At 44.7% G+C, this 23,836-nt stretch overlaps 1 protein-coding gene across 3 annotated transcripts in view; it reads right to left on the bottom strand.

The window, feature by feature from the left end:
• ESRP2 (epithelial splicing regulatory protein 2) overlaps nucleotides 1-23,836 on the bottom strand; it is a 50,586-nt gene that overhangs the window by 26,413 nt on the left and 337 nt on the right. For all 3 annotated transcript variants that reach the window (XM_082232320.1, XM_082232318.1, XM_082232319.1), the window contains exons 2-5: nucleotides 23,573-23,733; nucleotides 22,458-22,586; nucleotides 1,835-1,948; nucleotides 519-633 (exon numbers count right to left, since the gene is read on the bottom strand). In XM_082232320.1, coding sequence (XP_082088446.1) covers nucleotides 519-633; nucleotides 1,835-1,948; nucleotides 22,458-22,586; nucleotides 23,573-23,713 — 499 coding nt within the window. In that variant the 5' untranslated portion in view covers nucleotides 23,714-23,733. The remainder of the gene's footprint in view (nucleotides 1-518; nucleotides 634-1,834; nucleotides 1,949-22,457; nucleotides 22,587-23,572; nucleotides 23,734-23,836) is intronic.

Raw genomic sequence — 23,836 nt, 5'->3', positions numbered from 1 at the left:
TATCTTCAGCTACATGGGTTGTTGTTATTTCACTACAGTGATAGAGCAGGAATTGAACTATAGCTCCAGATATCATGGCCAATGATCAAAGATCTTGGACTACAGATCCCATCCATGCTAGGGTGAATGCTATGTTTTCTAGAACAGGGGTGGCCCACACCTGCATTCTGCAGGGTGGATTATTCTCGGGACAGTGATCTAGGAACCTGAAGTGTATTATGCCACATAAACTACCCCAACTCTACAGTACCATTGGTGCAACCTAGCAGGAAAAGGGTAGATGGGTCACATGTGCTGAGTCACAGCTAGGGCATTACAGGCAAACCCTAAAGAGAGTGTGGCATTGTGGTGTAAGCTCAGCTCTTTCTTAAAATTAAAAAAGGAAGGGAAAAGTTTTAATTTTCCTTAAAAGTGGGGAGAAGAAATCACCCCATTGGATTAAAAGTTGGTAGGGCCACTGGGACCTGTATCAACACAAAGAGCCAATCCAGCTTTAGAAGGAGCAAGAGAAAGGATACATTCTGCCATAGACTGGATAGTTTGGTCTTTCACGGGGGCCACATTAGGGTAGCAGTCATGAAACTCTTTGCGCAGATCATAAAATGAATAAAAGCAGTCAGACAGTAGGAGATTCTGTGATGGACAAAAACAACAACACATATAGACCATTAGAAAGCCTCATTCATATCCTACACGGATGCAGGTCTTTAGTTTTCTCCAATAGTAGAAGACTAACACAAAGGTATTATTATAACTATAATTATTATTGTTACAAAAACTCATGCAGATCTGCATAGATGCAGATCATTAGGTTTCTCCAACTAAGGTCAAATCCACACCATATATTTCATGCATACTGCTTCGCCCAAAGAATCCTGAGAACTGTAATTCGCCCCTCACTACCATTCCCAGCACCTTAAACTACTGGAGGAAGCCATGGCAGTGGAGGAGAAAGGAATTTAGGCACTCTCTGTTCATACTTAGTGACAGCTTTAGGATGTTACAGTGGTACCTTGGTTTAAGAACTTAATTCATTCTGGAGGTCCGTTCTTAACCTGAAACTGTTCTTAACCTGAGGTACCACTTTAGCTAATGGGGCCTCCCACTGCCTCTGTTCTCATCCTGAAGCAAAGTTCTTAACCCGAGGTACTATTTCTGGGTTAGCGGAGTCTGTAACCTGAAGTGTCTGTAACCTGAAGTGTCTGTAACCCGAGGTACCACTATATAACAAACTGGTTTGTTCTGATGATAATGAGCCTTGCCTCCCTGTAGCATTCTGAACTCCCTGCTCCTCTGTTCTTCTCCAGCAAGGAAGAGACTGGAAGTCTTTGTTTCTAATTTTGTTATCCACACTTTAGTGCTATGTCAAAGCCCCGTACTGTGGTTTGTCTTAACCGAAACAAGCCAGCTTCAATAAGTCAGTTTGAAATTGACTTGTTTCCAACCAACAGTAGTTGGGATTAACAAGTTTAGGGTTTTGGAAATGTAAATTGTGGTAAATAAAATCTCTTTCAGCCATGCTAAATAGTGGGTGGGGGGAGGGGGAGCGTGTGGGAGCCCAGCAGAAGGCAGGTCCCATTCCCATCATGATAACATCCAAACCTAGTCATTGTGAAACTTCTGTGTCTCTTACAAGTTGCAAAAGCATTTTATCTCAGGCAGCAAGATGATTTGGTTCAGTGCTGTGCATCTTTCACAAGTTCCACTCACATTTGGAGACTATACAATCTGCCATGGTGATGGCGAAGGGGTTGTACTTTTCAGACCTAATCTGACCACCACTGACTGCATTCATGTTTTCCAGGCTAGTGCTAGGATCCTGCTAGCCACGTACCTTTTTTGAGGCCTCTGGATGAAGGACCTGCCGAATGAGGAGCTGGCCATCTGTGCAGAATGTGTAAGTGTTTCTTCCCAGAGCCTTTAGATCACTGGATACAAGTTGGCTGAACTAGAAAAAGCAAACAGTTGTATTCAGATTTGCAAGTTTCCAACTCAGTCCCTCTTCTCGCCATTTAAAATACTAGTCACCAAATGAGCGAGTCTGAAACATGACCCAATGGAATGCTTCTGCAAAAATGTCTGAAAGGCCCAGCCCATTCTGGGAAACGCAGTCGGGGGAGGCTTGGGAAATGTGAGGATTCCCAGAGAGGAGATTGTGGCTGCTGTGGTCTTTCCCTGGTCCTCCTCCTCCTGTGCTGCTCTGAGTCAAGCCATGGTTTGGCTTAGCTTATCCTCCCAACTTGGTCCATGGTTTGAGGATTAGGGGAGGAACACAGCACATGTGATCAATTCTCTGGGAAGCTGCATGTTTGTGTTAAGCCATGATTTGGTCCAGTGTGATGTGCAAACCAGGCACTGAGTGCCTGGATGAAAGGTAACTCAGACTTCTTTAAAAAATAATACAATAAATATAAAGTAAAATGAGGATCAGAGCGGAGCAATCCAGTCAAACTGGGAGCAGGAAAGTTTTGGTTTCACATATTATTCTATCCCTGATTAAACACATGCACCAATTTGGCAAAAGCTCAGTAATTATGTGCATCTGCCATTCATGGGTGCTAACCACAGCCTTTTAAAAAACAAAAGAGTGTATGCCTGTGCAAAATCAGTGCTGTTTTAGCAAAAGCTACCAAACAGTTAATACTGATTAACAAGTTTCTGTTAACCAATTTGATAAGGAGAGAAAGTTAAGCAAACAATGGTCAGCAACTCAATAAAGGAGCAGATGAGGCAAAGGAGAGCAGAAGACCCAAGTGCTTAGTCCAAGACTGCATATACAACATACATTTTAAGCACCAGACTCTTCACCCGCCCCCAACAAGAATCCTGGGCACTGTAGTTTAAGGGAACTGTGGCTATGTGAGGGAGTAAACTACAATTCCCAAGATTATTTGGCGGAAGTCACGTATGGTGTTTTCACAACCCTATACATCTTTTCACAGCAGGCTGAGGCCAGATTGGAATCAGGGGCTTCCCAGTTGCTGATCTCTTTAAAACAACAAAGGATTGTCACTCCTTCCTGCAATAATATTTTTTGCAGCTATCAGACAGTGCTAATAAGCCCCAGCACAACCAGAAACCCACCAGTCTCAATAAGTCTGCAAAGAAACAAAAAAACACAACAGCCTTTTACCATCAGAAACAATATTTTCCACCTGTTCTCCCTCCCTCCAAGGTTCACTCATAGAGCCCAATGATGCAAAACAGTATGCACCGAAAAAAAGCGTTTTCAGGGCTTGTGCCAGTTTCAGAACTAAATCCCAAGACACACTTCTATTCTTTATTCTCATTAACATGAAATTTCAGAAGTCTGCACATTTTGGAGTTCAGAGGCCTCCCTGGTTAAAGAGCGTGGAGTTCAGCAGCCTCAGAGAAACTGTCTTGATGCCAACATTTAAACAAATGCAGTCGGAGCTCTGACACCCCTCCCCCCCCCCGAGTCTGTTTTGTAGGAGTGTAGCTGTGCCCAAGGTGTGTTTGATTACAGGAATTACAGCAAAAGCAAAGGTTTTGACTCAGTCAGATCCATTGTCCAAAGCACCAGATCTGAAGTCTCTTGCAGGTGACTCAGGTTAGAGGGAATCCAAACACAGTATGTATCTGAACACATTTGGTAAACAGTAACAGTTAGTTCATTAGCATCTCAATAATAGGGGACTGAGGTCAATACATGAATATATTTGTTCAAAACAGAGTGATCCAGAGCAGAGGCTTTCTATGGGGAGATAGAATCTTCCCCGCATGTCTTGAAAACCCGTAGCCCGCCATTCCACTCCAGCAGCCCTCAAGGTAAAATCTCAGGTTGCTTACATTGTTGTTTAATATATGGTTGCTTTGCGCTGCAACCTGAAAATTGCCCTGATTACTGATGTCTTGGGGAGATTAACATGCAGTTCAGTTCCTTCTCCACTGGCCTCTGCCAATGTCTAGAGGGCTGATCTCCACCCAGACAGGTTGGGGAGCTATCACCAGTGGCGGCAACAGAAAGCTCTGAAACAGAGCATTTTGGGATGTCAGACATTGTGGATCAGTGGGATCCAGAGTCTTATGGGGTAGTACATGTGACTAATCCTAGTTTTATTCTCACAACAACCCTTTGAGGGAGGTTAGGCTGAGAGATCCTGACCGGCCCACCATCACCCAGCAGGCTTGACAGCAGAGTGAAGATTTGAACCTGTACAACACATGGGCACTTGGCATCAAGTCTGATTGATGGTTCCTTTAGCTCAGTGGTTTAGAGTGTGGTACTGATAACACCAAGGTTGCAGGTTTGATCTCCATATGGGAAAGCAGCATATTCCTGCATTGCAGGGGGTTGGACTAGATGTGTCAGTGTGTCTTCCAACTTTACAATTCTATGATTCAAGAGTCATATTCTACTAAGCCCAGTCCTCGCTGGATTGACTGTCGGCAACACTTGGGGGTCTCAGAAGTCTTTCCCAGCCCCCCTCTCTCTGCATGCCAGAGTCTGAACCTGGGATTTCTGCATCATAATCGACAATGATATTGCTATCCTGGCTCATAAACAGAACCAATAATAAAGTTGCAGTGCTAAGCATGAATCATGAAGTAACAAGAGAAAAATTATTGTAAAAGGCTTTGTTTTAAAAGTTTAGCTGCCCCCGCCAGCTCCTATAATACATTTTACCTACAAGTGAATATTTGGGCCAAGAAGGGGAAAACTGATTGAGCAGCAGATTTAGAAACTGGTTGGACAGGATTCTGGCTATTTATCTGGCAGCAGAGAGAAAAGTGGCTCAGCAAGTTTAGTCAGTTGCATGTTGGCCAAATGCCAGCATCTGTCTGCTCTCTTTTCCTCAAGACAACTCCAAAGCTTGACAGCATATAACCCCTACTCCCTTTGTGCGATCACAACCTGCTTTACATTACCGTAAGTGAGATGGTTGGTTGGTTTGGCTCAGTATTGTCTGCCCTGATTGGAAGTGTCTCTCCTGAGTTTCACAGGCAGGGGACATTCTCAGCTAGTCCAGCACTCTAACCACTAGGCTACACTGGTTTCTCAACACTCTCCTGGTTCAACACTCCTATTTCTAGGTATAGTAGTAACCTCCAGGGGCAGGGTAACACAGCCATAACTCTGGCTTGACACTCCATCAATGTGTTAGCACAAACCATGGTTTCAAACCTGCTTCAGAACTATGGCCCTCAGCTAGCTGGGCATAATTCATAGATTATCAATTCAGGCATCATGGTTTAGCATCCCTTATCGAATGGAGAGCACAGTATCTGAATGGAGTCTTTGATCACATCCATAAAGGGGGTAAAGGGGACCCTTGACCATTAGGTCCAGTCATGACCGACTCTGGGGTTGTGGTGCTCATCTCGCTTTATTGGCCGAGGGAGCCGGCGTACAGCTTCCGGGTCATGTGGCCAGCATGACTAAGCTGCTTCTGGTGAACCAGAGCAGTGCACGGAAACGCCATTTACCTTCCCGCCGGAGGGGTACCTATTTATCTACTTGCACTTTGACGTGCTTTCGAACTGCTAGGTTGGCAGGGGCAGGGACTGAATAAGGGGAGTTCACCCCATCGCGGGGATTCGAACCACCAAACCTCTGATTGGCAAGTCCTAGGCTCTGTGGTTTAACCCACAGCACCACCCACGTCCCATCTGTACCAGGCCTTTAAAGCACATGGTTTCTTCCAAAGAATCCTGGAAACAGTAGTTTGTTAAGGCCGCAGAGCTGTAGCTCTGTAAAGAGTTAACTACAATCCCCCAGGTTTCAGGATGAAGGGTGGGGAGCCAGGAGCTTCAAATGTATGCCATGGATGTTGTTTCATGGCACTGGTGCAAACTCCAGAGAATCCTGGGTGCATGGGCACCCACAAAATTCTCACTGTGGGTGCCCGGCCTCCGTCTGCTGCCCACGGCCTTAACTCTGCCACCATGGCGGCGACTGGGCTGAGGCCTCCGCCTCTGGGCCTCTGTTGGGCTCTGCTGTGGATGTGCACCCATGCTCTGCAACCCCCGCTGCGGCAGCACAGAAGCGGTGCTAGAGAGCAGCGGCAGTGTGCATGCTCAAAACGTGATGTTGTGGTGTCACACCACACACTGCTGGGGCCCAAATCATTGCCTTTGTTTCATGGCCTCCCTCTTAAAAATCTAACAGCTTGTTTTCTGCTAAATCTGGTGTTGCTGCAGCCTCCAATTTGGCCTCACCAAGAGCAAGCTCATGCCCACGAAATACTGCTGAAGAGAGATGAGTTTTTTGGATTACAAACGCACCTGCAGGCATAATAAAAGCAAAGAAACTTTCTGAAACAGAAAGCGCCCCCCCCCACCTGCCAGTGGGGTTTTGCTTTTCATTCGTCTGTTAACTGTTATTCCACATGACTGAAAATGGGATCACTGTGACCTTGTGCTAAAAAGCTGCCACACGCAACAAATGCAATCCATCAAGCTGTAGCTAATTTCTTTCTGCTTCTGGCAAAACACACACACACACACACACACACACACACACACACACACACAAGCTATGGTGGCTGGACGCTAGATCTCTTGCCCATGTAAAACATTCATGATCTACAAGCCCAAGTTTGCACCTCCCAAAGCTAGGGTGCAGAAAAACCCGCACGCAAATCCAGTGGTGGCTGGTACCCATTGAGCCTGATAGGGCAGGGAGGCAAATGATGGGCAGAGCCAAAGAAATCCTAGATCTGATGAGTCCTACAAAGGCAGCACTGTAGAAAGGAGAATAAAGCTGACGTCTGCCACCCCTTTGACAGATTGTAAGTAAGAAGGCAGGCAGGCAGGCAGCTGGCTGAGAGTGGTGGGGCAGTGCCCCATTTGCCCTAATGGAGCAGACTCATCTGTGCAAATCCCTCTTGGTCACCCTACACACACTGAGAGCAAACACATTATCCAAGCATGCAACCAAAACAGTGCCAACCAAACACGACAGAAAAGTCTCAATAGGCTTCAGTTTGCATAAGTAGGAAGACAATAAACAACTCTTTGGTGGGGAGGGAATGGAATGGGCATCTCCCAAAGATGACAATACAAACAAAATAAGCACAGAGACATAGTAAGGAGAGGGACTATAGCATATTTATCTTATTGATATGTATATACTGCTCTTGCTCCCAAAGGAGACCAGGGCGGCAAACGTACCAACAATTAAAACTTCTAAATGAAGTTTTTAAAAACCTTCCAAAAACAGATTAAAAGGTTAAAACATACACTCACAGATAATAATTTCAGGGTTGTACTTAACAGGAATATGTTCTTGGACCACAACATTCATCATCCCTGGCCAGTTGGCCATCCTAGGCGGAGCAGATGGGAGTTGGAGTCCAACAACCACTGGAGGGCCTCAGGATCCCCACCCATGATCTACCATGGCCTCTCCCAAACTGGTGCCCTCCAGGTGTTTTGGACTATAATTCCCATCAGCCCTAGCAACTACAGCTACTTGTAGCCTCCAAACACCTGCAGGGCTCCAGGTAACAACAGTGGAGCGAATGGTCACTTGTTGCCATTTGCAGCCCTGCACACCACACACCTGGAAGAACTAATGCTGCAGATGCCTTGAGATGTGCTCCGTTCTTAAAAAATTCCCCACCCAACACGGCTCTCTCACTTCCCCGCCCCACCAGCTTCCACTTCATGGCCATCTTTCAGCCTGCAAACGCCTCACTAAACACTGCCTGCTAGACTGATTACTCCTAATCAGTGGTGGCTGGCAGTACAATCATTGTACACACACGAACACACAGCATAGCTGCACTGCTGAGAGAACCAGGATGAAGAATACAGGTTTTGTTGGGACAGGAGCTCACGCTCAGACCACTTCCACAAACTCTGCTTCATTCATAGTTCAGGGGCATACTATGGGGGGGCTTCCAAATGACCTGGTTATTAAGCATCCATCCATTTTTTTGCTTTTTTTTTTGCAGGGAGGTTAGACAATGTTGCAGCAAGTCAAGTGTCATCTCATACTTTCCAGGATATTTTCCTGCTACTTTTCTTACTGGAAAAAGTCCTCTTCTCCCTTTTGGAGAAGAGGGTTTGTTCTGCAACACACACACACACACCCCTAATTGCACAACCTAAATTTACTGGCTGTGTGACTGAATCCCATCTAAAGAGCAACAGCATCCTGGAAGTCCTGTAACAGAGCCTTCCCCAACTGAAGTCAACTAGCAACTCCCAGCAGCCCCAAATGCACAGGAACAATTAAGGGTTGTGGATAAGCAGCATATGTCATGGGGGGGCATAAGCTAGCCCCCTTTGCATTAGGGGAAAGTGTAAAATATTTTTTTCATGAAAATCTTTAAATGCATTGTAATAATAATAATAATAATAATAATAATAATAATAATAATTTATTATTTGTACCCCGCCCATCTGGCTGGGTTTCCCCAGCCACTCTGGGCGGCCTCCATAGAAACCAAAAAAACACTAAAATATCATACATTAAAAACTTCCCTGAATGTCTTCTGAATATCAGGTAGTTGTTTATCGTTTTGACATCTGATGGGAGGGCGTTCCACAGGGCGGGTGCCACTACCGAAAAGGCCCTCTGCCTGGTTCCCTGTAGCTTTGCTTCTCGGCGCTGGACCTCAGCGTCCGGGCAGAACGATGGGGGTGGAGACGCTCCTTCAGGTATACTGGGCCGAGGCCGTTTAGGGCTTTAAAGGTCTTTTTGTGTTAAGAAAAGTAGCAGACACAAATTTAGGAGAAACACACACCAAAATGCTAACAAAAAACTAATAATCACCAAACTGGTGTGGAAAAATTCAAAGTGGGCATAGTGTTTCACTTGTAATACGTTTGTGCCCTGTGGTTTTCTGTAAAAATCCTGCAACCTTTCACACCATAAATGCTCTCAATTTGGTTTTCTGTCCCACTTTTGTGGTTCCTCTAGATGGCAATAATGATGTGTGGACCATTCAACATAAATAATTAACAACATGTTGGGTGTCCCCCCCCCTTTATTTAATTTTTAAAATGTGGGACAAATTTGCATAGGGGCCATGCTCATCTTCTCTGTATCATTCCAATTCTAGTATTTGTGCTGCTGGAGTGAGCATTTCATTAATGACATGTTGCAGAAGGCAGCTGCAAAAACTCCCCCAACACACCTCCAATTTGGAGGGGCCCTAAGGCATCCTCCTCTTTGCATTACTGATCCCATCAGATTCAGAGCCCTCTCTGTGGTTGCATTAAAGGGGGTGGGAAGAGAGAAGAGACGCCTTAGGTATCTCTTGTATGACAACAAGTGCAGCCTCAACTCTTACCTAAGCTTAGTTGTAGACAGTGAACTACGATAACTATTTCCAAAGCTATTTCTAAAAAGAAACACTTGTTAAGAATTCACACATTCACACAGATAGACTGAGTCAGTAAAAAACAAACCAACCATGGTGGGCATTGCAGTGTGTTGTTAGTGTTTAGTTTTCCTCTTGCCTTCTCTCTCTCTTTCTCTCCCCCCATTCCAAGGACAAGCTTTCCTAAGCAACGTGATCTTTAGCACTTGCTCTATTGATTGCAAAGCATGGTCCCGTTGTATTTACCCAACACTCTTTCACTGTTTGTACTGCACAGCTGGACCAATCAGGAGGAAGGCTAAACAATAGCTGCAGAGCTGGGGGAAACCATTTACACCAGCCTTCCTGGTGCTTTGGGTACAACTCCCACCAGCAGGGGCAAGGCTGGTGTACGAATACTTCTTATAAAAAAATCCACATCAGATATCAAGTATGCTCCCCCCCCCTCCATGGCATGCGTGGTGCTAACTTTAGAATAAAGAGCACCTTTTTCTGCAGACTCATCTCAACATATCTGAAACTTCCACCTGGTTTTCAGTTTCTGCACATTTATTATGCACATGGATTCATCAGTGCTGTCACCTAGGCCTTGGCACAAGTAAATGCAAAATGCAGAAAGCAGGGGAGGGGAAAATAATGCTACTTTTAAGGCAAAGAACAGGGTAATCCTTTTCCTGGCGAAAGTAGAAGAAACCAGCGATGGCACACCAGACCTCAGATGCGATCCTAGGTAACTACTGCATTAGAGGAGTGCATGTGCTTTTGTATTCTCTGACACTTAGAAGATGAAAACAAAGAGAGGTGCTTGTTTTATAGGATGTGACAGAGAAATTGCTTGTGGTGGGATGGACACCAAGTGGAGACCCATTTCAGGCATGAAACAGTAAAGCGGACTCTGGGATTCTATTTTAATGATCACTGATAATTCAAGTACAAAAGTACTTTTTCATGCTTAGCAATAGGGCACTGCCACTGAAGAAGTGAGATCAAGAAGTGAGTCCCTCTAGCTCAGTATCTACCTGCACTAACTGGCAACAGCTCCCTGGGGCATGGATGAGAACCCTTCGACCCTCTATCTGTGTTGCTGAATTACAGTTCCCACCAGGGATGATGGAGGTTGTAGTTCAGCAGTATCTGGAGAGCCAAAGGTTCCCCAAAGACTCTAGGGTTTCAGAATCAAGTCTTTCCCAGCCCCAACTAGAGATGTTGGGGATTGAACCTAGAATCTTTTGCATACAAAGCAGATGTTCTTCCACTGGGCTACAGCTTTTGCTCCCTTGACAGACACAGACACACAGAGACACACCATCCCCTAGCCAGGTGAATCAACATGATTCAGTAGTCCACCAAATTAAAAATGGTGCACCAGGCATTTTATTTTATGCACTCCTTCAGATTACTCTCCCATTGACAGGGTTATCAATATAGAGAAGTTGCATTGTATATTTGTTCCATACAGCACCTAGCACACAGCTAAATAATTATTGTAGGAATTAATTCTGAAATGCATTTGACCCATTAAATCATGTTACATTGCTATGTTGAAGGCCAGATAACTGAGTGAAGGCATCTTTGTTCTCCAACTACCAATTTTAATAGCCATCCATTTGAACTCTTGCAAAGCTTAACTTCAGCATTTGCCAACCTGTTTTGACTACAATTCCCATCAAATTCAGCCAGCACAGTGACAAGACTCTGGTCTTCTCTTCAGTTCTTTTCTTTTTTTTTTTTTTTTTTTTTTGCAGCAACAAAAATTAAGAAAATGCCACTTCTGGAAATTTGAGTCTTTTAATGGAATTTTTCAAGAGCGCACACTATTTTTGGCAATACTTTAGAAGAAAGCTGACTGGAATGAAGTGGAACTAAATAGTATGCAGACTGACCCTAGGAAAGGTAAAGGGGCAGGTAATCTTGATGCAAAAGAGAAATGGATGCTACCAAGAAAGAGGTGTAAAAAATAAATAACTACTACTAATATATCTGAAAACCTAACTTCTGCAGAAGAATCATAAGCACCTAAGAAAAGCTCCACTGCATCAAAACAGTAGCTCACCCCGTCCAGCCCCCTGTTCTCACAGTGACCACCCAGATGCCATAATATGAAACCTGCAAGCAGGACCCAAGCACAACAGCACTCCCCCTGTCTGTGGTTCTCATCAGCTATTGAGAGAACTGTTGGGGTTGCCTATCCCTGTCCCCATCTGAGGATATTAAGACCTGCAGGCCATGGGGGAAATGCAGAAGACATAAAGCCCAGACCACGGAGCTTGGGCCAGCAGCTCCTGAAGTTGCCCTGAGAATATTTTGTATGATTTGTTTATCCTAATATTGTAAATAGCCTCGGGTGCATTGGCAGAAAACTGGCAAATAAGTGCAACCAAGCAAATCCGTCAGTCAAAATCCAGCACACCCATATAATTAATGCACCCTCCCTGATCTGCTATTATGAGGTGGGAGACAGAGAAATAACCTACAGACCTTGACCTAATTCTATGCAGCCTTTGGACTTAGTTCATGCAGATTGGGGGCAGCGGAGGGAGAGCCTGGGGCAGGACCGGCCCAGGACGTTTTGCCACTACCAGTCTCAGTGGGCATCAACCACCACAGATGAACACCTGACAAGTGTTGACTGACACCCAGTTAAATCAGAGAAGGAAACAGAACCATGCTCCATCAAACCCCAAGTCCAGTGGCATTTCAGTTCCACATGCCCTGTGGAAACACTGGTTGGCTCCAAAGAAAAGGTAAACACCTGACAGGCATGTTGGTGAGGGACTGTTAATACCTCCCATCCACCACCAGACCTGCATCCTCTTCTGCAGCAAAACCAAAGTTTACCCTAGCAACTCGCAGGTTTGGTTTGCATTTTAAAGGGATGCAATGTATTAAATATGCAGCTGGTGGCAAAGCCCTGTGCCTTTCTGTCACTGCTTCTAAAGGGCAGGGGAACATTTCAGGCAAAAGAAAAAGGGGGTCGGGAGAGCAGGAGTGAGGAATCTTTCCCAGCCCATGTGGTCAGCATTTCCTTCTGAGCAAACCTTTCAAGGAACACATGCAAGTGGTGGGTGGGGCCAGAGGCAAAAGTGGGTGGAGCAACAAATGTACACCCTACTTTTGTATGCAGTGGTACCTCTAGTTATGAACTTAATTCATTCCAGAGGTCCGTTCTTAACCTGAAACTGTTCTCAACCTGAGGTACCACTTTAGCTAATGGGGCCTCCCACTGCTGCTGCGCCGCCGCCACACGATTTCTGTTCTCATCCTGAAGCAAAGTTCTTAACCTGAGGTAATATTTCTGAGTTAGCGGAGTCTGTAACCTGAACCGTGTGTAACCCGAGGTACCACTGTAGTACTTTTACACACACAAACACACAGGCAGGTCTCAGTCCTCCATACACTGCAGAGGAGTGGCTAAGCAGCATTTTCGTCCACACCAAATTAATTCTTCAAATTGGAAGGAATCCTGCTGAATCAGCTTTCCTGATCATCACTTTTTCAGATGGGGCCAAAGGTGCATATCAAAGAAAGGAAAAAATGAGACAGAAATACTCCCAACCTCCACCCCTGATGCATTATTGCAATAATTCCTTCCGCACTCCTCCCCTTTTTAAAAAAAGTGGAATAAAATCAAGATGGTTTGCAAGGCCATATAAAGAGGTAGAAAAGGGACACGCCCCTTGCCATCAAATGGTGAAGGTGGGGTGGGGGTTGGTAGAGGAAGGAGGAAAAGGCTGCAGAACAGGTTTCCCCTGAAACAAAATTGCAACCTGTTAATCAGACTGAAGGAATCTTAGGGCTGTAATCTTCCCTTGTGTCCTTTTCGAACCCCTCTTTTATTTTTTTTAAGTTGAAAACATGCAGCCCATTTTCTGCTGACTTCACTAGACTACAGATGTTGAGAAAAGTGATGCCTCTGTCCTTCGGCTACCAAGAGCCAACGCCTCTCACTCATCTGCAGGACCAGACATGAATGCACCGAAGTCAACCTAGGCCCTGCTCTTAAGAGCCTTCCTGAACTGTCAGTTCGTGCATGGCACTGCGCTGCATTCACCCAGAGTGCTTTACCACCACAAGTTCCCTTGTAGGGCCAAATGCAAGGTGTTACTGTTTGTATATAAAGCTTGGGACCAGTTTACTTGAAGGATCACCTCATCCAACATTTGCCCATTTGATCTGTGGAACCAACAGAATGATCATTCTGCACTTGCAAGGAATCGATTTTTCTGTGTAGCAGCAGCGCCTACTCTCTGGAATACCCTTCCCACAGATATTAGGCAGGTGCCTCCAGGGCTTGCTAAAAACATATTTGTTTAGGCAAACCTACTTACACATGTGATTTGCTTATGAATATTTGTTTTGAAACTGGTGATTTCACCCATCTTTTCATAAATTTTAAGTCTATTTGCTTTTAAAGTTTTATTTTATCATCAGTGTTTTCTTATGAATATTTTCTACCGTTTTATGGAAACCTCTTAGAAGTTATGGTTGATTACATGGTACTGTATATCAGTCTTGTTAAATAAATAATTAAGTTGCCCCCCAAAATCACATTCTCCAGATATTTTAAGGGGTTACAGCCTTCCTGGACTGCAGGACTACAGCCTCCAGCTCCTTTCAACAGATTTTAATGTTGCATTTTTATATTGTGGCAACACACCCTGGGACCTTGTGGTAAAAGGCAGGTAAGAAGCCCAATAAAAAAAGCAAAGTAATAACAAGCCTGTCAACCAGCTGAATAATTTTAGTTTGCTGAATGACCTGCCTTCCAGCATGTTACATTTTATGTATTACCAGTGCCTTTTCAGAATATCAAAGGAAACATGTTCCTTGCAATTTAAATGAAGAAGAGTTCCCACTAGGCATTGGAAGAAGAGACCATATTTTGAAATTTGTTTTCCCCTACTAAGAGAAAATACACCAGGAACCAAACTAGTCTGAAAGAATAAAGACAGATTCCATCTGCTGATGGGAATCAGTGGAAGCATCATGCCTGCCAAAATTTCACAAATGGAAAAAGGTCCTTGTATTCTGACACATACCAAGAACCAGGACCTGAGCACCCTCAAAGCTCCTTTTAAGCATTGCAGAAAATTTTCCTTTGCTCCTGTATTATTATGCCGCTACTAAATTGGATACAACAGTTTCTTCTTGTAAAAACAATTCTGTAGTAATCTAGAACAAGTGCAGCACCAAACCAACCAGCAAGATTTCCTATCTGAATTGGTGCTGAGTGCTGTTAGGAGCCTCCAGTTCCCCTTAGGGAACATTTCCAATTTCCCTGAGAAGATTGATTAAGCTAGTCTAAGAACTATAGCTCTGGGAGGGGAATAGGGGTCTCCTAACACCTCCCATCACCCTTAAATTACAGTTCCCAGGATTCTTTGGGGGGAAACCATGACTGTTTACAGTGGTATGGTGCTGATTTAAATGTATAGTGCTGGCAGGGCCTTATATTAGTGGTTTTCAACCCATGGCACCCTGGGGTGCCTTGAATGATGTTCAGGGGTGCTGCAGGCAACACTGGTCTCTGTATCTCTCTTTTTTCTTTCCCTCCCTCCTCTGATGCCCTCTTGTGTCTCTGCTGCCCAAAGGCTTGCACAGCTATTTGTTGCAGCAGCCCTGGCTACAAGTGAATGGTGCCTCTGTGGCTGGCCAAGGGGTGCTGGTTGCCAGCAGCTGAGGTAGCCTCAGAGTAAGCAAGCAAGCAAGCAAGCAAGCAAGCAAGCAGGCAAGATAGCCAAGCCAGCCAGTCCACCAACCCTTGCTGTTGGGAATGGACAGACTGGGCAGGCAGGCGTTGTGTTGGCCTTTCTTGTGCTTGCTGTGTGCAAGGCCTGCCTGGAAGCTGAGTGCCCGGTGCTGAAGGGAAGCCTTTTCACCATGCAGGCCCTGCAACACCTGCTGCTGTCTCCCAAGGTAAGGTGCTGGCCTCACATTCACCTTTGGCCAGTCTCCATTGGGCCACTAAGGCTGCGGGCATCATCTTCCAAGGCTCCGGTGTGGCAGTGTGAAGAGGCACCTCTCTTTGGGGCAGGGTGGGGAGGAGACAGCTCAGAGACTAGGGGCAGCAGCAGGGAGGGTGTCTCAAAAAGGATTAGAGGCTACCAGCTCTGCAGGCAAGGGGTGACATAACTAGGCTCTTGAACCCCACAGGGGTGCTGCAGAAAGAATGGAGTTGGTCAAGGGAGCCATGGACTCAAAAAGGGTGAAAACCTCTGCCTTATATGAATGAGCATAATTGTTGCCTGGAGGTGCTCTGGGGTCAGAGTACATTAGAATCTCCACTAGAATTCCAAGCTCAAAGAAGTGTAGTTGTCAGGGGAAATAAGACATTGATTCAAAGCTATCATGCAGGGGATGCGTGCAGAATGTACTGTCAAATACAGCAACTAACAGACAAGACTTAGCTCCCCTCCAATTTGTTTGCAGGTATATTCTGCAACATGTCATTGATACAATAAGAATACATTAGTGAGAGATTTATACTGGACTGTCTGCACGTCATGCTTCTTGAATACTACTGCATTACTGCTGTCCAGAGAGGCATTATAGCACAATAAAAGTGAGAAGAACACCCACCAGCACAGCACATTCAAGAAAAAATATATACAGGATTTCAGCAGGAATTTTCAAGGTATGGATTGATTGAAAACCATCTCAAACATATAGTATTGAAAGTGAGATCACATGTAATGGCCCCAATACCATAATTACGGTAGCACAAAACATCACAAACACACAATACAAAGATGTCTGAATGGCCTTTGATTGGCACTTAGACATTGATTATGAGACACCTCTGGCTGTGAAGCAGGGAAATTTTGACCCAACAAATATCACAAAATGTTGCGCACTTTTTCCTGCACTCTCTTGAGCCAAGAGTCATCTTTCACATACTCAGGGATAGCAGTAGCTCAGGACACTCAGCACGGAAAACCATTATTACAACAACAGATAACCAAATGCCAATGCATCCAACCTCATAACAGATGGAAGGAAAACATTTTAGTTCCTTGTAGACATGACCTATATACATTTGCTTATGGAACTGTGGAAATGCCATACACATGCATGGTGCACACTATTAAGGAAAGTGGGACCTGGATCCCCTACAACAAATGAGGGACAAAGGCCAAAAGAAAAACTGATGATGCCATTCATGTTCCACACACTTCTTCTTGCAATCTAGGGATAGAATGAGCGAAAGAGAGGAGATAAGAGAGGTGTAAAATATGCCCCCAGGAGATCAGCCTATTCATCCAGGTTGCTTCCAAGTCAGACAAAAAGAAGCAAATATCCCTGCCAGAGGGCTTGCAGACAGAGCTATCAGTGTCCACACATGTCAAAGACCTTACCTTGTGTTTGCTGCAGCAGCTATAAGCAATTGTCCCTGTGGACTTAACCAAATACTTAGATCCATACTGAACAAGCTATGCACATGGCTTTTAGCTATGTGAAGGTTCCCTTTGATCTTCAAGGACTCAGAATTTTTTTTTTAACAAAATAAGATAATGCAAAGCTAGCCCTGCAACTTGAGAGTTTAAATCAGGACTAAGCAAAGAGAACTATCAATAAAAGTTTGAGCTAGAATAAAGACTTCTAAAGCTCACAATCAATCATATTGTGAACATGTTATATTTGTGTACCATCAATGGTCTCCAACTATGTTTTACTCAAGAGTAGACCTGTTGGAATTGATGGGCAGGACTAAGGCCAATGAATTTCAATGGGTAAACTGAGTAGAATGTAATTGGATACAACTTAATGTGCATGGGGAAAGACTGGATTCAAGCACACCAAAACTGTTGCTGGACAACTTGTTCATTGGCCATGCTGGCTGGGGTTGTTGGGAGTTTGATTACTGCTCAGTAAGCAGGTTGTCTAGAATTGACCTAAGAAAGATGGACTAATGGGCCAACTCAGGATCAAGGCGGCTTCCTATGCTTCAAACAGGTTGCTGATCTTCTGACACTGAAACAGTGCTATTTTCTATAAGAAGGTCAAGACAAAGAGGAAGGAAACAATGCTGTCTAGATGTCACTGGGCAAACTCCCATCAACCTCAGATAGCATGCTCAATGGTCTGAATTCATGGGCTTTGTGGGTCATCAACATCTGGGTTCAGGTTAGTCAACTGCTGCTCTATATTTGCATATTTTCCAGGCATGTGTCAACTCCTCATTCTGGCCTTCCTGGATATTGGGTAAAGATTCCTGCAGCAAACACCAGCAACTGCCAGTTGCAACTAGCTCCAACTCTACCATCAGCATTGTTTTAGCATTGTCTGATGGCTCAAGTTCAAATGATGGCCGTGGAGACCTTTATGAGTGTGCATGTCACACTGAACCGTGGGTTGCTATGTGACACAAGAATCCCTTTGCATTTTCAAAAGAAGCAGAGGGTGGTTTTCCTGAGTGGATGACTTTCATGTAATTATGACAGCTTTTCTCAACCTAGTGTGCCTCCCAGATGTTCTGACTGCCCCTAATGGGAGTCATAATCCAAAACATCTAGAGAGCACCAGGTTGAGGGAGGCTGAATTACAGGGCAGGAATTACCTGTTGCACTTTATGGGTGACAGCCGGTAGCTTAGATGTATTTAAAAGAGCATTCTCTTTATCCTCCAGGAATGTGCTTACCAGTGGCTGTTAGTCATGATAGCCAAACAAAACCTCCAAGTTCCAGAGCAGTGTGCTTCCAAATACTAGTTGCTGGAAAGCAAGGACAAGAAAGGGCTCTTGCCTTCTTGATGTCCTGCTAGTGGGTATCCCAGAGGCATGAGATTGGCCACTGCAGTGTGGGCAGGAGGGTGCTAGACTAGATGAGCCTTTGGTGTGAGCCGACAGCTCTGCCTATGAAAAGCAGCCACAACAAATGCTCTGAAACTGTGCTGCTTGTTGCAATTTAATCTTGGCTAGAGTTTGAAGGACAAGACTTTCAAATCTTGCTGGGATTCTCATCCCCATCTACTGAAGTCTTTCTTGATTCCCTGCTCAAATCTGGGAAGAGCCACAGCTCAGTGGCAGAGCATCTGCTATGCATGGACATGGTCCCAGCTTCAATCCCTAGCAACTCCAGGGAGATCTGGGGAAGATCTCTGTCCGGAAGATCTCTGATCCCAGAGTTCAGCTGCCACTACCAGATGGATCTGTGTTCTGATAAGGCAGCTTTGTAAGTTCTGCTAAGCAAGACAGAACTTCTGAACCTCAATTGCACAGGATACTTAACAGAATGTTTTAAATCACTGGGAGTGAATATATTTATATGTAGTTAGCTCAAAAGTAACAATCTCCTTGCCTTTCCAGCTTATTTCTGCAATTTTAAAGGGTGTGGGCTCAGTAGCAATTCCCCAAGTTCAATATAGTGGTACCTCGGGTTACATACGCTTCAGGTTACATATGCTTCAGGTTACAGACTCCGCTAACCCAGAAATAGTGCTTCAGGTTAAGAACTTTGCTTCAGGATGAGAACAGAAATCGTGCTCCGGCGGCACGGCAGCAGCAGGAGGCCCCATTAGCTAAAGTGGTGCTTCAGGTTAAGAACAGTTTCAGGTTAAGTATGGACCTTCAGAATGAATTAAGTACTTAACCTGAGGTACCACTGTACTGTAGCCCCCACTTTTCCCCAAGCACACAAACACCCCAAGTGCCCCACTTTAGCAGGCATAATCCCTATTTTTTGGGGGGTAAATCATCCATTTTTGGCTTCCAGTGTGTGTCTGTGTGTGTGTGTGTATTTAGGAAATGGCACCAATTTAGTTTTTCTTGATTTGCTGTTTTTCAGGATTCAACTTCCTCTTCAGAGACTTTATAAGTTAAACCTAAGAGTGGGGTGTGGGTGCAACTTATCTGTAATACACTTGCAAATGTATGTGCATGCTGCAAGGCCATTTCACACACCACAGCTGCCAAGGTACATTTCGTAATTGATAAGGCAAGTTGTCCTACAAGATGCCTTTTCTAGTATTTCTCTTAACAAGAACACACCCTGCTGGCTTTTAAAGTTGGTGGAAGACCAGTGACCACAGAGTAAACAAAAGGCTTTAAGGAGGAGGAGCAGAACTTTCAGCAAGGTGTGACAGCAAGAGAGAGGGTTGGTAGTGGTGGGACAGTGAGGATTGGAATATTACAAGTTTTCTTCTATAAATAATCGGAGGATAAGTCACTATGGGGAACCAAACGGGCAGTCCTGGTTCCATCAACTGCATGGGCCAGCAGGAACTAGCATGGGCTGAAATGCACCACACCTCTGAATTGCAGCATTGATGGAACACTGAAACCATGCTTTCGGGTCTTGAGGACTAGAAGATTCCTTAGTTCAAATAAATGTTCAAATTGCTGTGTCTTAAAACAGGACACGATATAGAGCCGAGATTTCTAAGAACCAGCGAGAGTTTCAGGTGGATATCCTTTAATTCAAAATTCTCTGCCTCACCCAGGGCATCCTCCTTCATTTGACCAAGAAGCATCGACCACACCTAGACAGAGGCAGCAGCATGTCCTCTGTGCATGTGCTGCAGTAGCTACATCTAACTTGCAATTTGTGATGATAGGATACAATCACATAGAAGTATTGAGCATAATTATAGTGTGTCACTTTTTTTAAAAAAAGATGAACAACGAAGTGTACTTAGCTAAGCTGTTCCAGATGTCTTTGGTTGCAAGACGAAGGACAAGATTGAACTTGCAGTACGTAACGTTTGTCTCAGAGCTATTTCCAAACTACTGAAAAGTCACTTTACAGTCTTAACTGGTCTTGCATGAAATCTACCCGGGGAGAGCGAAGAGAGGAGAAGGGGGGGGGGAGGATACACCACGCCTAATGATTTCTTTTGCAAAAATACTTCATTCCCCCTGCCCTACCCAGAGCCTGCTGCACTCATAATTAAAACTAAGGATGATTCAATGTAGGGAAAAAACACAGCAACACCGAAATACATTGCTCATTACTTACTGGGCCGATCCCTGTCACCAGAAGTGGCAACACACTAACCTGTTCCACAGCCTAAGCAAGTTTTCCCCACAAACACACTCAACCAGCAATTCTAACGTGATATGAAGAACCTGTTCCATACATTCCAAAAAAAGCTATGGCGTTGTATTTTTCCATTTGACTCCAGGTTGCTCAAAAGCATAAGACACACATATATGAAAAAGTAAAGGCAAAACACCTTTGCATGTTTTGAAAAGTGAACCAACAAACTCTCCCCACATTAACAGCAACATACAGAAAGGACAGTACGTGATGCTGCAGTTTGGCTGGGTGCTGGGCAGCGTGGGGGCAGAGAATGCACAGAACTGTACCACTCGTGAACTCCATATACAACTAATTTCAGGACGAAAAAAAAAGTCTTAATGCCCCAAGCCTTTCCCCCTAGATGGAAAACTGTCCCTGCGTGGAGAACATATATGAGTTTGGCCACCACCTTGCTGAAGTTAAGCAGGTCTGGATCTGGCCAGGGCATGGATGGGAGACTACCCAGGACGTATGCTGCATTAGGCCTCGAGGTTAGAGAAAGACGGGATGAAAATGGAAGAACACAGAGCTAGTTACATCCGTGTTCAAATCCCACAGAACTCGTTGAGTAAATCTGAATGTGTGGGCAAACTCCCTGCCCTTCAGTCTACCTTTCCTTTACAGAACTGCTTAAAAGAATACATAAAGTATTATATATCAGCCTTCCTCAACCTGGTGCCCTACACATGTTTGGGGCTACCAACTCCTACCAGCCCCAGCCAGCACAGCATATGGAGGACAGCCAATTCTGCCCTCAGGGACAGAGTACCCCCCCAAAAAACACACAGTTTTATCCAAAGTTTCATCCCAGGAGTTCAGGGTAGCATGCAAAGCTTTCCCACCCACTTTTACCTTCACATCAGCCCTGTAATAACTAGCTCCCAGGTCAGCCTGAGAGAAAGCGTGTGACCCAAGGTCACCCAGTGAGCTTTGTGGTAGTGGGAGTCATCTCCCCAGACAGAGAGCTATACTCTGGCCCCCTTCACCTCACTGGCTTTGCAGAAGCTGTGAAGGGCACGTTCAAGTATTTCTAAAGACAACTATCCCCTTAAAACACCCATTCCTTTCCCTCGTGTGAAGTGTTTCTTCATGGAGATGGGCTAATGGTGGGACTGCTTAAAAGACAACATACTCCAGCCCCCCTACCCTCAGGGTTACCAGTTGTTTCCCCTAACTTATTACATTAAGACAAACCAGTTCGGCTTGCTGTCCAAGTTGTGTACAGGCACAGCCCTTTTGGTGACAACTTTCGGTCTTTTTACCATATTCAGAATAATGCCCCCCCCCATCATCCTCTGTTTCATAGGGATCCTATTTAAATATTTCTCTATTCAATTTCTCTTTGGTATTTGGGGGAAAGAGGCTCTTGAGGCTCCATCATTTATTGTTTTCTTTTTTCTTTTTTTACTGGACAAGTAGATCAGCATTTAAAGTGTCATGTCCAGACTACATCACTGCCCAAATCCCATAGGAACAGCCTTACCACATTGCATTAAGAGGGCTAACCTGGCTGTACAAGCAATCTGTGATTGTTTTAGACCTGTGTGCTACTGGACTTTTGTCAAGAGGCTTTCAAAACCAAAGCTGCCAGAATATGTCACCCACACACAAATTCCCATGGCGAGTTCACATTTGTCCCTGGATGAGGGCAACATCAAGCACCGAGTGGCATGTTTGAATGAGCCACTGCAGACCAAATAACTTCAGGTTATAGTCAACATTATACTTTGCATTTAGACACCACATTTGAGATTTCAGAGTGTGTTAACACATAAGCGTAGTAGTTATTTTTGGGGTGGGGGTACAGATAGTCTAAGGCCATTTAGGGAGTTCAAGGCAAAGGTGAAATTACAACCTGGGACTTCCTGGCTCTCATGGCGAACACTCTGGTTATTAACAGCACCAGATTCAATACGTGTCATCGTTCAGCTAGAAGTCACTGGAGACAATAATCAGAAATGTGCAAGCATGTGGTGAATAAACAGAGCAGGCCTTACTGGGGGACAAACCATGCTTGCAATATTGCTGCTGTGAATAACTGGTCTGCGGAGCGGATTTCAAAGCGAAAGTCAAAAGCAAGTCTATTTGCCTTGTTGCATCAGTCAGAATCCTGCTCTCTGCATTAACATTAACCCTCAGCTTCCCTCACCTGCTGGAGAACTCGATCCAGTGGCTCAGCTTTGCTCAGGCCTTCAGGGGTTAAGCCCGTCACCTCTCCACATTCATCGCTCAGCTCCAAATTGTCGGCCTTCACCAAGCATTTGTGCAGGGTCCCTACCTGAAAATATTTAACAAAGTGGGAATGGAGGGGGGGGGAGGTTGGAGGGAGAAGAAAAAGTAAGAAAATGGAACAGGGTGGTGTGCACACATGCATGTGTGTTAAAAGAAAAGCACAATGGTTTAAGGGAATCTGCCTTATAATTTCTTTAAAAAGGTTAGATTTTGCCAATTTCACAAAATCCAAGATTCTGTTCACTCCTTGGTTGCTCTCTTCCTCGGGAGACTTGCTCCCTTCCCCTGAAAAAGGGACTTGGCTGCAATTCTTATATAATCCTGATGAGAGGAGTTATGTTTATCCCATCAGAACTGGCTGGTTTTCATGGGCAATCAGGTCACCCTGCAACACTCTCATTAAGGGGCTCAGCCATATTGACAACTGGACAGCTTTTTAAATAGGTATTAATATTTGACATAGGGTGTAAGAATGAAGGCGGGGAGGGAATGAGATTTGACTAAGTTGCTCTTAATGCACACAGAAAGTCCCCCTCCCTGGGTTCGATTCCCATATAAAGCGATAGGTCCCAGAAGCAACATGCAGGCCTGATTTAAAATAAAATAAAAAAATACACAACACACACCAAATACCCCAAATGAGGAAAAGGCTCAACTTCTAGAAAAAGCAAAAGCTTTTGGCATTTAAAGCCTAACAGATAAAAATTAGCTGGAGTGGGGGAGATAACACTTTTGTAGTCTAGATTTTCCCCTCCATCAATAAATTTTAAGGACAATTTTGAAGCAAGTGAGTTCCCCACTCCATAAGAGTGCATATGTGTACGTATGTAGGTGGTCAAACTATTTAAGTTTCTCCCCCCGCCTACGGAGATTTTTGGAGAAGAGGGATACTTAGGCCTTCTCAGCTTTGGAGGGGGGGGGAAGAGAGGGAATGTTACTCTCAGGCAAGTTTGGGTAGGTCTGCATTTGCTGTTTTCTCATTTCCTTTTTGCACGTCACCCAACTTTGTACCAAGAGTTTGGGAAGCCATACCTTCTTGCTGTGTAGATCCACAACTTGCCACACCAAGAGAATTAGTTCCCTTTCATCGGAACCCAGCTTAGCCCCATATGCACCAGCTGTTGCCCCAAACAAGACCACCAGAGAGTCACTGTGCGGAGAAGCAGCCGTCATGACCACAGGGGGGGAAACAGCTACAATCAAAAGCAGAGGTAAAAAACAAAAGAACAACAAAACAAAGGGGGAAAAATAAGGGAGAGAAAGAGAGAGAGAGATCGAGTATAAAACAAACCCAAC

Source organism: Podarcis vaucheri (assembly GCF_965113315.1).
Source record: "Podarcis vaucheri genome assembly, chromosome: 7".
NCBI classification, from domain to species: Eukaryota; Metazoa; Chordata; class Lepidosauria; order Squamata; family Lacertidae; genus Podarcis; species Podarcis vaucheri.
This window is presented reverse-complemented; position numbering and strand designations above follow the sequence as displayed.